We start from the raw sequence: 13,281 nt of genomic DNA, 5'->3' as shown, positions 1-13,281 counted from the left end.
TCATTCTTTCACATTTGCAATTACACTGCATGTTCTCATACTATTAAGTCACTCTAAATTATTTTTTATGTAAACCCTAAAATTGCGTGAAGTTATTCGTGTACTACCAAAAAAAAAATAGTTTTAGTTAGGAAAACATGTTATTAGAAAACCGAACTAAAATCAAAGGATTTTCAAAAATGCAAATATAAAGCTTTTGGTTTAGGTAGTTTTTTTTATCAGTTAAGATTCCGTTCATTGATTATAAAATTATTATGCAATGATAAATATATTAATGTGCTAACATTTATTTGATTGCCGCCTAAATATGTCGGTATGTTCCTGATAAGCAACTTCAGATCGCATTAGTAAACTTTCATGTCGACATAATATGAATATTTTACAAGCGTTTGTAAATAAGCTAGCCTAAGCCGAAAAGCCGTGTTCCACATATTTTCAAAAATATTTATATTAGGTAATCCCAAAACAAAGAAAATGTGAAAAAATACGATTCTAAATATGGATAAAACAAGATTGGATTATCTTAAGTGGTTGGCCAGAAGGAACGAAAATCGTGCGTTTAACTAAACCAAAACAACTTCAAAATTTCAAGTTGTTTATATAATTAATTACACGGACACAGGTACTTGAAGCGACGTTCAAAAATATATATAAGTAGATCAATTCGATTAGCACTTAGTACCAATAATTTAATAAGTGAAACATGAAGTACGGAGTCGCTCTTTTGTCGGTTGCAATCAGCCTTTGTAAGTATTGCACTTTTTTTTATCTAGAATCTGAAAAATTAAATATCCACCAAAATTTCTTTTGTCAGTTTCTATAACTTTATTTAATGTTTAAAATTCAACAACCAAGCAATACTTTAGCAAAATATGGTTACAGGATACCCGTATATTAGATATTAGAGATCTAATAAGCCCTGCGGCATAATTTCGTGGGGAAACCAGTAAATATTTTTTAAACAATTTTCTTTTCTGGCGCTTTAAGCGGGCAACATTTTCAAGCTGGCTTATGCATCCTATACAACCTTATTGCACCCTACCTTCGGTTTCCTTTAGGATTTAAAAGTGCCGTATGTTCTTCTAAAAACATATTTTTCTTGAGCAACCCCTTTATATATGAATAAGTTGAAATATGGAAAAAATACCTAGTTAACGGCTATTTGTGTGTAGGCGCTGCAGGAATTGTGGAACGTCAGCCCGAAATCCAGTTTGTGGAAAATGGTTTCAGTGGAGAGTGCACAACATCCAGATACTGGGACTGTTGTAAACCCACTTGTTCATGGGTAGGAAACACCGATACGAGCATTGGTATGTAGATACTTTAACTTGCGTTTACGCAAAAGCAAGCGACTCTAAAAAAATTATCGAATATAATTGCGTCTTTTACTATTCTCGCTTAATTCAATTATAAACAAAACTCTTCAGAAGTAGTTCAAGTTAACAATGAGTCATTAAACCGGCTGATAATACTTCAGGTGAATTACTCGCCTGGAATAAAAAGGCAAATGCTCGAAAAAACTGAGAAGGTCGAACGTATTTTTAGGCCCAGTAAAGTCTTGCGCCATCGATGGCTCCAGCGACATTGATGGAAACGTCCAATCTGGATGCGAAGACAATGGAAACGCATACATGTGCAGCGCTCAACAGGGTGTCATCGTCAACAGCACTTTGGCCTACGGGTAAGTGTTACATCCCCTATTTAAGCACTCGAACAAAGTATCGCCTCTTCAGATTCGCAGCTGTTGCCTTTATCAGCCCACCAGAGAACATGTGTTGTACCTGTATGTTAGTTGAATTCAATGGAGGCGGCTGGGGAGACTGTGGTGAGGGCAAGACCATGATTGTCCAAATTACCAACACTGGAGGTACCAGCAGTGCCAACAGTACCGAGAACAACATTGAAATTGCCATTCCCGGAGGTGAGTTGAAAGGAAATGCGCTTTAGCATGAAAACATGTTGAGTTTCCTCTAGGTGGAGTTGGGTACTACACTCAAGGATGTAAGAAGCAATGGAACGCACCTGACCAGGGTTGGGGTGACCAGTACGGTGGAGTAGAAACTGAAGCTGCTTGCGACGACCTGCCCGCAGTATTGCAGCCTGGGTGCAAATTCAGGTGAGTTGATGCAAATGGAAGGTTGGAACCTATTTCGGGTAATTGTTACTTTTCTTTCTTCAGGTGGACGTTCTTGAACGGTTGCTCCAACCCCAACGCCAAGTTCACCCAAGTTGTTTGTCCACAAGAAATTGTCGACATCTCTGGATGTAAGATGGACTAGAAAGTGTTTCATATTTGGTTAGCAATTAAAGTTTTTTTAATCGAGCTGGTTTTTTCTGACTTTTTACAGAGCATTAATCAATATTATAATAGCCATGCAGGTTGGAGAGAAAATCCATATTATTTGTACCTGTACAAACATATGTTTCGGGTTGCCCGAGTTTGCTTTTGCAACCGATTTCCACAATCTTCAGTTGATGGCAATGTCTTATCACTAAAGAAGTTTTGCAATGCAAAAAAACATGATAATCGCTTGGCGCCAGGTCCGGACTATGTGGTGGGTGTATCAAAACTTTCCATCCCAACTCCTAAAATACAACACGTCTCCTGTGGGTCAATTCTGACCGTTTCTGGTCAACCTTCCAGCAAACACACCTCGGTCCCTGAGATGTCCCACGGACGGCATTACAGGACATCTACGCGGAACGTCCATGGGACACACTTTTGGGACTGTTCGGGTCATGTATGGGATGATCCCGTAAAGGTCATTTGGGACATCACTGGGATTATAGACGGGTTGTTTCGAGGACATCTGTGAAACGTTCTTAGGTTAATAGTCAACCGTCAAATTATTGCTAGATTTTCTTTCTTAGAAATTTCATAAGGCATTGGAAGCCAAATATGGGACCAAGAAAATAGGCGATTGGTAAAAAGGAAAACTAAAAGAAAACAGTCCCTTCTGTAATCGATTTTTTCAATCTTTAAAAAACGGTGCATTTCTGTGATCGATTTTTACAATTTTTCCTTGATTCCAATGCCTTATAGCTAAATAAGTTTTGCAATGCAAGAAAAAACTGGAAATCGCTTGGCGCCAGGTCTGGAGCATATGGAAGATGTATCAAAACTTTCCAACCGAGCCTCTAAAATACAACTCGCCTGTTAGTATAATCAAAATTCAGTTGGATTTTTTAGTTTAATTTATAAAATTGGAAAACCGACAAATGGAAACTAAATACTTGATCATTTGATGACGAAAACTGCTGATAAACTAATATTGTTAGGAACACCAGATCGAAGTTTTCCACGGAATTTTCACAGTCGAATGTTTGTGAACGACATTGGAAGCACCAGACATAAAAACAAATAAATTATTAATACGTTTAAGTATAAATCAGCATTGCGCGAAAAATATTTCTTTTAAAATCAAATTAATCAAGTACACAGATTGATGAGTCTCAACGGAAAACCTACTTTGAACAATTTTGTCCAAATTTAATGGGAAGCCAAAACAAAGGGATGAAGAAGATGGAAAAAATGACGACCTTCCCGAGAGACCAAACGGAATAACGATAGAACATAATGGATCGAAAAAAAAAGGAATGTAACAGGAAACATAACAGCTACTAAAATACGGAGAACAATTAACGACAAAATTAATAAAGCTTTTTACCAGAAAATATTCATCCAAAAATTAACGTGAAAAATGCATCACCGTCACCATATAAAAAAAGGTGCAAGAAATCTCCAGAAAATTATAAAGCTCGAACTGTTTTTAGTGAACTCGACGTTTAAAACTGTTGTCAAAATGTTTTGTTTCAATGGAATCGGCGAAACCAAAATTGCGCCTAATTAGCCGTTATGGTATCGGGATCATAAACACATCCACCATTTCAGCCCTGAAATTTTGGCATTACTAAAAAATAAAGCTGTAAACTGTGACGAATTTTCCTTTTGGTCACTTCCATTTCTAACACCTTTTAACTCATAACCAAATGGACCAAACAAAAAACGACGAAAACATTTTTGTATAGCAACATTTCGCGTTACTAATATTTTTCTAACCAGAATAATTCTGAAATTGTTTGATGGCCAATTTAGGAAAAACCATTTATATTACAGCCATCCACCGTAAAAAAAATGGGATTTAATCCCCACTGTTGTGTAATAAAACACGAACCAAATCAAAAGTTTGCAATATATTCACCAAGTATAATAGTTAATTTACTCATGTCTAATTACGCGGCGATAGTTAATTCAGCGTTCTATTTTAAATATCGAGTAATTTCCTTAAACAAAACACTTACCAAGAAAACCTAACAATACCAATCCAGAGACAGTTACGGTAACATATTCAAATGTATATGCACGTATTTACACAAAACTGACTTTTATGGACCTTAATAATTGATAAAGACGAACGAACCAATTTACTACGCATTACAAAAGTTAGGCAAGACTGAGAAATAGATAAAAATAGAGCATCGAAACCAAGTCCATGAAGAATCTGAGAGAAAATCAGATAGAGCTTCGCTAATGTTATACATTGTTTTAAGGAAATTTAAAAAGGCAGAGCCGAATTAATTCAATTGCAACTTTTGCATAAATAGAAATAAATAAATGCTTAAAATGAAACTGACTTTGGTAGGAAACATTTGAAATATTGAAGTTCATTTAAATGTGCAACGAATTCAACAAAATGTTTCAAGGAATGACAAATGCATAACTTTAGTTGGATATGTTAGATGCCACAATAAAAAGCAATATAATTAAACAAACGGAGTAGCTTAATACAATGCTGCAATTTCAAACTTAACAATCTAGAGTGTTTCTAAACATGGTCTAAGTGCAAAATGGGGAATTTTTAAAGCCTTCTATTAAAAACTCAAATATCCTATAAACAAGCATGTGAAGATTTAGTTAATGGTGGGTGATTAAAAAAAAATAACTTTCAGCTTCTCAATTTCTTTAAATATCAACCACAAGTTTCGATTGTGTAAAATCTTATTTCTTGAAGAATTTCTAAAATGTTCTCTCCATTCATGAGCCGACTTTTATTAAACGCATCGTAAAAAATCCAAATCCAAAGTGGAACTGTATAAAGAAACTTATTGGCCATTGGTGAAAAAAAACATGTAAAAAGTGGGGATATGGTTCTAATAATCACAATTTTTTTACATATTTACCAAATAACTTTAGCGAAGGAAAGCTGTTTCTGTATTACACTGTAATCCCGTAACTAAAGTAATTTATTTAAACTGCAATTAATAGAAAATCAATTTAAAAGTCCACACTTTCACATGAACGCCATATTTAGAAACACTGTAAAAGGAAATTGCAGCCCTATAAAATCCAGATCGACCGATCAGCAACAATTTACAATTCAATAAAGCCTTTTTTATTAGTCCTAAACAACCCAAACCAAACGAATTATTTATCTGTATGAGCTTCCGCTGCCTCTATGATAAGTGGATCGACCTCTTGAGTAGCCACCACGACCACCCCTTTGGTACTGCTGATTATGTTGGTTGTCTTGCACATATTGGTCAGCATAAGTCGTTTTGATAGCCTATAGTATGCATAAGATTTTAGATTAACGTAATAATCTAATAATTCTGTTCTTACTTGAAAGTTATCGTAAGTCTTTGGCCTTTTACTCTGTTGGAAATCCTGGCCCGCATAGCCGCCGCTATCACGACGATTATAGCTGTAATTATCGTGACCACCTCGGCTAGCGAAGTTATCATAACTAGTGTGACCACCGCGATTGTCATAATAGTTGTGACCTCCTCTGGTGCTTATTGGATTGTGCCCCCTACTTTCAAAAGAGCTGTTTCCTAATCGATAAGTTCAAGAATTTATCAAACTCATTTATTTCAAAAATAACAAACAATTACCTCCATAACGTCGTTGACTGTCAAAATCTCCTCTAGCTGAATAACCACCTCGACCTCGACCTGTAGAAGAATTGTTGAATCGGGTCATTTTGTTCATGGAGCCAGAAATAGCCATTTCAGTCTTGTAGCTTCACTTCTAGCGATCTTACCTTCACCTCTATACCCACTATTTCCGCGCGGTGGACCGCCCCGTCCACTACCTCCGCCTCTGGTGGGCGCCCCACCCACTGTAGAACGATTTTGCTGCCACGAAGGCATTTCTGGTGGCGGGGGGGCTTGTTCCCAGCTGCGGCCTCCCCTATCGGGTACCTTCAAAAATAGTTTCGCAATAACATTAAAAAACATAAATTGTCGCAAAAATACCTGTCCAATAATAACTTTATTCAACGGAGTCTTTGTGTTCTTCCGAACGGAGGCATTACTGGTTTTTTCAATTACAGCAATATCAGTTCTAGCGGCAATCAAGTCAGATATGTCTACGCCAGGTTGGGTATGCAGCAATTTCCTATTATCATGATATATTTTTTCAAATACTGCTTCTTTGCCTTGCGTTCTATTCGACCACTGAAACACAGTTCACATTTCGGTATTCAAGCGGCTCAAATGAGAAGAAAATTATACCTGAAAAGACTGAATGGTGACATCGAGCCTGGTCAGCATCATCTCCCTTCTAATTTTGTATTCATTATTTAAATCGCTTTGAACACCTTTCAAAATTCCCCATTGCTCATCAGATAGGAAACCATTGAAAATGCCTTTCCCTATCAGATCAGCACCAGCTTTCTTCAAAGCCAAGGGAATCGTGGTTACAAGCTTATCAAATAACTGTTTTACAGTAATATTCGGTGGTGGTTTAGGAAAACGTAAAGTCTGTAGTATTAGGCGCATATCAGCCCCTTCTGGTGTTTCTTGCTAAAACAAAACATGATATTAAAAAATTAAGAGTTAACTTTTTTTACAAATTTACCAGTTTCAGTTCTATTTTTTTATCAGGCTTTCGATCTTGCAGCATCCTGGCCCCCATTAACTCAGTAACCAAATAATCTACCAAAAGAACCTTTTCTGCATAGTTTTGAAGTCTCTCCGACACTAAGCCATGTGTTAAACATTTATAAGGACAATCTAAAACCAATTAAACGTAAATAAATAGGCTTCGAACGATCACCATCACGCAAAAAACATACTTAATTCCTTTAAAAATGATGTAACCTCCATCACAAAAGCCACCGAATCTTCAGGCGATGTTATCTCATTCACTTCTTCATCAATACTAAGCAGAATTCGAATTTCATTTGAGAGAAATTGAACTAGTTTGGTATACGATTTATCTTTTGGTCCAATTTCACATGCATCATGAAGATCAGAATATTTACAAAGAGGACCAGAATACCTAAAATCAATTAAGTATTAGTAATTAGGCGATTGAGCAGAATGCCTTGAAGGGTTTTCCGGATTAAGACATCCAATCAGCTAAATTGAATATTTATATTCAACTGACTTTTGGTTAAGCATAATTCTATGTTTAGTTAGCTTGATTTTTGCTTAAGCTTAATTTTATGTTTAGTTAACTTGATTCAATTTTTGGGCATAGAAAAAATCTTGCTGGATGGCGTCTTGTGCATACATTTTTCAGTAAAATGCTGATATAAAGATCCGCAGGAGATTTAACATAAAAACGTAATTTTTGCTGAAATTTCTTCAGAAAATATCAGGTTTGTCATCAATTTTTTTGAATTATTTAAAAACCTTGGCAGGGTATTTTAAATGTAATTTCCATTATCCTTTATTAAAAAAGTTCTAAATTTTACTGTTGAGAGATTCGGAGTTTCTAGTAAAGCCTAATTAGCAAACAATGCAATTTTAGCTGCTCTATCGGAAAAAATCGAATTCTTTTCGATTTGGAATTGGTCTGGTCTTTACGATTTCCGATATATCAATGAAAATTGTTAAAAATTCATCATATGTTGACTTTTGCAGCTTAGACATTTCGTTTTATTTCGAATGGTTTCTAAAAGCTCTCAAAATTCGCAATCGAAATGGATCTTAGAACGAGCAGATTTGGATCATTTCCGAAATATGTTTAAACTTTATATTTTGTCTTTAGAGCTTAAACATTTTTGCGACTAATAAGCGAACACTGACTCGCGAAAAACACACTTTCGAGATGAGCTGGCAAAGGTCCATATTACTAGTTCCATATGTCCAACTGTTTTGTCCAACTGTTTCTGCGATACACTTTTTTTAAATAGAGGTAATTCATTAGAATAAAACCTGACATAATGTGTGCTTATAAATCTTCGAATGCTAGAGTCCTAATGAAACTTAAGATTGGTCATTTAGACTTTTGAACAGTTTTTGGTCGCCTAAGGTCCATTTCGATTTTATACTACAACATAGCTAACAATAATCTTTCTAAATGGTCCATTGAAAGAAAAAATGCGAATTTTCAGCTGTCTAGAAAAACAGAATCAAAACAAATTGAACAATGTTCCTAAACTAAAACTCCTAATACGACTTGAATTTCCGAAAACGTGTGTCCATGAGCGACTTTTCGGCTCAATATCTTGAAAGCTGCCGTCAAGCAGTAAAAAAACGTTTCTATGCCAAATATATTAATTATAATAATTAGCAAAATCTATCCATATTCGGTTGCAGTTATTAGGCCTTCACAGGTAAACTTTTATTAACGTTATCATCAATTATTGTCCCCAAAAAACATCAGTTATTAATGCTGAGAAAGTAAAACTGACTAATTTCTGTAGTGTCTAGTGCACGTACGAGCAGATGCCTGTTTCAACATTATAACGTGATCATTTTAGAGTGATTTTTTCAATAAGACCTAGATATATATATGGATTATTCCAAGGAAGAACACATGCAGACTAAAAACCAGACATGCAATTAATAAATTTAAATATTGAAATAGATGAAAGCCTAGAGTACCTTGGGGGTTACACAAGGCATATCCTCACACACAAATATCACAAAATTATACAAGTAAAATTAGTATAAACCGAATATAACATCAAATAATAATTTTTTTTGTGGCCTGTTTCACTCACCCAATGTCTTCCAAGCCTTTTAAAATCTTGTCTTCTAACATGCTGATGGTTCCAAAACTTTGAGATGTGGAGTAAACAGAATAAACTAGAGGCTAGTTTGTATAAAGAAATATATTTGTGGAAGATGTGTTAAAAATGACTTATTTACTATTTTAGCCGCATTGACATTAATAAACAGAAGCCATTTGACTTTTCATGTCATTAACCTCATTCCTAAAGTTACAAAGTGAAAAAACGAGAATGCTATATTAGGAAATGACCAAGCCGGCAGCTGTGTAATTAAAAACCTTGATTACAAAAGACATTTTTATTTTAGTTTGTTTAAAATTTCATAATTCAAAAATTGGTGCAGAAAATGACCCCATACAATTTCGACTGGATTTGTAATTATAAAATATTATATTAAATCAAAATGCCTTGGAGCTGCGGCGATGCCGGATTGTCCAGTTAAATTTTTGAGATATTTCCTACGTCCTGGTAACAATCAGCTGGTTTGTTTGGTTGCATATATGAAAATTTTTAATTTTGACTTACAGATTCTAGTAAACTCGAAAATTCAGTGTTTTCCACTTTTTTCGAAGTTAATTTCGGTAAGTACCCATTATACCGTGTTGTTCGCTTAATTCTAACATCATTATAGGTGAGAGTTTTTGTAAAGAAATTGTTTATCGAAGAAAATCTCTTTATCATTCAACATGGCGCTATTGGATACATGTGAATTGCCACATAACATTTTTGCTTTTTTCTATTTAGTTTTGTAGGGTAGGAATAGATATGAACGATTTTTTTCTTGTAATTTTATCATTACTTTTGGCGGTGCTTGTTGTGGTACTCTTTGTGGCTTTTGGTAAGCGATATTTTCATATGTTCTAGGTTAAAACATTCAGAACTCCTTTGTTCTCTTTGCAGTAACTTTTGCATTAAATCTGCAATTTTTATATTGATTTTGTTAATTGTTTCTGTTTAATTCATACTCAGTTCACGATAAATCAAACGTTTTCTTGGTTCTTGGTTCATATGTTTGAAGTTATTGTAAAAACCATTTGTATTTTTTTGTAAATAGGTGGGTGTAACACTTTAAACGTGGTAGCGCCTCTATCTTTTGGAAATTTGCCAGTTAATTAAGCAGCAAACGTTACTACCCAATGAAATACCAAATAAATTTACTCAATAGAACCAAATTCTACTGTACTGTTATCCGCAAGGCAGCAAAATACTGTATACTATATGTACATTATATAATACGTATTACGTACAATATTTACCAAAGTTGGTCCAAATAAAATACTTGTTGAATTCTGAACATTTGATCTAACTGAAGCAGGGACGAACGAAATAAAAAAGTAGAAAATCCTTAAATATCATTAAAAGGTAAAAAATATCTTATATGGTTCTCAAGAGACAAAAGTTCGATATCATATGCCCAAAATTGTATCGTTATTTCAACATTGAGATTTTGTTAGTATGTTGAACTCGAATTTTCCTCCTCGCCCTAAGATATCAATAAACCCTCAGTTCATTTACTGTTTTATTTGGAGTATGTTTTTCTTACTACATTTTCCTTTGCTTCCAGGCTGGTATTTATTGTGGGTTCTGGTCTTGAGCAGGTTTAAATTTGTCAGAGACTTACTGAACAGTGCTAAGGACAGTAAAGATTCACCACCGCCGAGGCAATCTAAAACCAAGAAGACTAGAAAAGACTGATTTTAATTAATTAAGGTATATTAGGTAAGCGTGTTCATCTATGATGTAAATACTGGGAGGTATTTTAAAACTTGCGATAATAGTTGCATTTCCTTTTATGTCAACCGGTTTCTCCAATTTATTAATAGATTCATGTTATTTTTAAACATTAGCATTTTTGTTAATTAGTTCAAACTTCAGGGTTTCACCATTTATTCTTAAACGCGACCAATGTGTTTTCCGCATGTTTATTTCTAGTAATTCTCAGATAACTATAACCTTTGTCCCTAGTTCATAGAAGACAGTTAGAGCTCAAAATACGGAAAATTTTCCCCCAATCGCTTTAATCCCTGATGTTTGCCGACGTAGAAAAGTGGACATACAAATGGGGGTTTCCGTCCAAAAGCACTATGCTTAAAAAATCCCAACTTTCAATCTAGAGCAAGCACACCCTTGAAACTTTCACAGTCCATATAAGACCGTCACAGCTCAAAATACTGAAAATTTTGCCTCAATTGACTTAGGTCCATATGTATAAACGATGCTCAAGCCTGAGCCGAGCCTCAAGTACCAGACTTGGCGTTGACTGCGTTTTATAAACCTTTATCATGCTCAAGCCAGTGCTCAAGCTTAATAGAGCGTAATAGAGGAGAAAATTGAGAGCACGTGTTAGTTAGTAAAATATATAAGCGGACAATCCTGGACTACCAATATCACAATATCACCCATTACTCAATTGCTGGTATGTTTAAGATTATATGCAACAAGTAGTTTTCCATTCTATAAATTCTATAGCAAGTAGCAAATTTTCTATGATTTCATGTCTACTTTCTTACATAAAGTGTATATTATATTGTAGCTTGTGTCCGGTGATCTTCGTGATATAAGTCAGTTTTTCAGCGCTCCAAAATACATAATAACGTTGACGCCATCTTAGCTTCGCAAAGTTCGCCAACAGCCCCAATATAAAATTACTAAATAAATACGAAAGTCTCTAAAAACTTATACTCGACCGATATTTCGACGAGAATTCACGAAGTACTGTTTATAAATCGATCTCTTGGTCGAGCACGAGTTCGTACTTGGCGAAGCATGAGCTGATTATTGGCTGCAGTATCGTTTATAAATACATGCCTTAATCCCTGATTTTTGCCGACGTGGCAAACTTGGAATAAAAATGGAGGTTTTCGCCCAAAAGCACTCTTTGCTTGAAAAATCCAACTTTCAATCGAGAGCAAGCAGACAATTGAAAGTTTCTCAGTCCATTGAACACAGTTGCCGCTCAACACACTGAAAATATTGCCCAAATTGCCTTAACCTCTGATTTTTTCCACAGCAATAAGGATCTACTTACAATGAATATAAGGTGCGCTAAACCAGAAGATTTAATGAATATGCAGCACTGCAATTTATTGTGTTTGCCTGAAAACTATCAAATGAAGTACTACTTTTACCATGGATTAAGCTGGCCTCAACTCAGCTATGTTGCTGAGGATGAAAATGGTAAGCAGATTTAAGCACGTAAGCAAATAATATATTTTCCACGCTTTGGTGATTAAAGATCATTCTGCTGCATATATTGATTCATCAGAGAAACTTCAAAGCAAGCAAGTCATAGTTTATTTCGGTTTGTTTGATCGTTTTCCAAAGACTTTTCAGTTTGAATAATATTCATTTATCAGTCTCCTGATTTCTTTAGGCATTGTCATATAGAGCTATTATTTTAAAATTACTGTTTTCGTATTTTTATTTTTACTTGCTCGATTTCATTTGCAGCCTCTTCATAATGTGTACTTTTTTTAATTAAAACCGACCTAAACGAAATTAATCGCTTATTCTTTTTCATCAGTTTATTGAAATATTGAGGTATTATAGAGCGATAAAAGTACGCAAAATAACATTGTTTTAAAATTTCTTGAGAACATGGTCTACTTACCTTTAGTAACGTAGAAGGAAAGTCATGTGACGTTGTGTAAGCTATCAAGTTTTGTGGTAAGAGCGAATGACAGACCAATAAGATTAAGTTCTTTTGGGAATTGAATTGTAAAAAATAACATTTCCAGTGTTTTATTAAAGTATGTTTCCCCTTTTTCATTTAATAATTATAGCTAATGTGTTTTTTAATCTATAAAAAAACTTCAAATAAATATTATTATTATTATCAAGGGAAGATTGTCGGTTACGTGCTGGCAAAAATGGAAGAAGACCAGGAAGATTTGAAACATGGGCACATTACATCTTTAGCAGTGAAGAGATCGCATAGACGTTTGGGTTTAGCACAAAAGCTAATGGATCAAGCCTCAGAAGCGATGGTTGAATGTTTCGACGCCAAATACGTATCGTTACACGTGAGAAAAAGTAACAGGGCTGCCTTGAATCTCTACAAAAACTCCCTGAAGTTTGAAACTGTTGAGATTGAACCAAAATATTATGCAGACGGTGAGGATGCGTATTCGATGAGGCGAAACCTGTCACACTTTTCAAGAAAAAAGGACGATCAACAGAAAGCAGAGGAATAATGGGATAATTAAATTTTAAACAATTAATGCTCCGATCAATTACTAACTGATTGATTATTATGGAAATAAATATTGGCTTTCGATCCATTTGCGTTATTTTTTACCTGAAATCATCATCTGGGTTA

General features: G+C 34.8%; 3 protein-coding genes and 1 long non-coding RNA gene across 8 annotated transcripts; 2 read left to right on the top strand and 2 right to left on the bottom strand.

Moving 5' to 3' along the window:
* Positions 1–654: 654 nt before the first annotated feature.
* Positions 655–2,323, top strand: LOC125503203 (endoglucanase-like). The gene is made up of 6 exons (XM_048663223.1): positions 655–746; positions 1,173–1,310; positions 1,546–1,681; positions 1,734–1,921; positions 1,975–2,116; positions 2,180–2,323. The coding sequence occupies exons 1-6, from the start codon at positions 704–706 to the stop codon at positions 2,277–2,279; spliced, it is 747 nt and encodes a 248-aa protein (XP_048519180.1). The 5' UTR covers positions 655–703; the 3' UTR covers positions 2,280–2,323.
* Positions 1,756–3,058, bottom strand: LOC109536141. Its single transcript, XR_002171807.2, has 2 exons — positions 2,654–3,058; positions 1,756–2,586 (listed from the first exon to the last, which is right to left on the bottom strand). It is a non-coding gene; the product is annotated as an uncharacterized LOC109536141 (long non-coding RNA).
* A 1,118-nt stretch (positions 3,059–4,176) lies between these two features.
* LOC109536142 (protein FAM98A) lies at positions 4,177–9,161 on the bottom strand. The gene is made up of 9 exons (XM_019902234.2): positions 8,955–9,161; positions 7,077–7,282; positions 6,860–7,014; positions 6,514–6,804; positions 6,256–6,456; positions 6,042–6,201; positions 5,893–5,952; positions 5,621–5,832; positions 4,177–5,564 (listed from the first exon to the last, which is right to left on the bottom strand). The coding sequence occupies exons 1-9, from the start codon at positions 8,993–8,995 to the stop codon at positions 5,430–5,432; spliced, it is 1,461 nt and encodes a 486-aa protein (XP_019757793.2). The 5' UTR covers positions 8,996–9,161; the 3' UTR covers positions 4,177–5,429.
* A 280-nt stretch (positions 9,162–9,441) lies between these two features.
* LOC125503204 (N-alpha-acetyltransferase 10-like) lies at positions 9,442–13,243 on the top strand. Of its 5 annotated transcripts, none has more exons than XM_048663226.1 (4): positions 9,442–9,544; positions 10,528–10,673; positions 11,974–12,140; positions 12,804–13,243. In XM_048663226.1, exons 3-4 carry the CDS (start codon positions 11,993–11,995, stop codon positions 13,154–13,156), a joined length of 501 nt encoding a protein of 166 aa, XP_048519183.1. In that variant the 5' UTR covers positions 9,442–9,544; positions 10,528–10,673; positions 11,974–11,992; the 3' UTR covers positions 13,157–13,243. The 5 variants fall into 5 exon arrangements, with proteins under 5 accessions (XP_048519183.1, XP_048519181.1, XP_048519184.1 ...); XM_048663224.1 differs by having other exon boundaries at positions 10,528–10,682; XM_048663227.1 differs by lacking the exon at positions 9,442–9,544 and adding an exon at positions 9,572–9,594 and having other exon boundaries at positions 10,528–10,682.
* Positions 13,244–13,281: the final 38 nt, after the last annotated feature.

Source organism: Dendroctonus ponderosae, unplaced genomic scaffold (genome assembly GCF_020466585.1).
Source record: "Dendroctonus ponderosae isolate FM_Combo_2020 unplaced genomic scaffold, Dpon_F_20191213v2 Dpon_F_20191213_135, whole genome shotgun sequence".
Taxonomy (NCBI): Eukaryota; Metazoa; Arthropoda; class Insecta; order Coleoptera; family Curculionidae; genus Dendroctonus; species Dendroctonus ponderosae.
The sequence above is the reverse complement of the archived record's forward strand: the minus strand, read 5'-3'. Positions and strand labels throughout refer to the sequence as shown.

Bases quoted from the DNA above. Each gene is read 5' to 3' on its own strand.
- LOC125503203 (XM_048663223.1), top strand. From the start codon at position 704: ATGAAGTACGGAGTCGCTCTTTTGTCGGTTGCAATCAGCCTTT. The intron at 1,682-1,733 runs GTAAGTGTTACA...TCGCCTCTTCAG, and splicing joins AACAGCACTTTGGCCTACGG to ATTCGCAGCTGTTGCCTTTA. The intron at 1,922-1,974 runs GTGAGTTGAAAG...AGTTTCCTCTAG, and splicing joins TGAAATTGCCATTCCCGGAG to GTGGAGTTGGGTACTACACT.
- LOC109536142 (XM_019902234.2), bottom strand. From the start codon at position 8,995: ATGTTAGAAGACAAGATTTTAAAAGGCTTGGAAGACATTGG. The intron at 7,283-8,954 runs GTGAGTGAAACA...AATTGATTTTAG, and splicing joins AAAGGCTTGGAAGACATTGG to GTATTCTGGTCCTCTTTGTA. The intron at 6,202-6,255 runs GTATTTTTGCGA...CTATTTTTGAAG, and splicing joins ATAAAGTTATTATTGGACAG to GTACCCGATAGGGGAGGCCG.
- LOC125503204 (XM_048663226.1), top strand. From the start codon at position 11,993: ATGAATATAAGGTGCGCTAAACCAGAAGATTTAATGAATATGCAGCAC. The intron at 12,141-12,803 runs GTAAGCAGATTT...ATTATTATCAAG, and splicing joins TGTTGCTGAGGATGAAAATG to GGAAGATTGTCGGTTACGTG.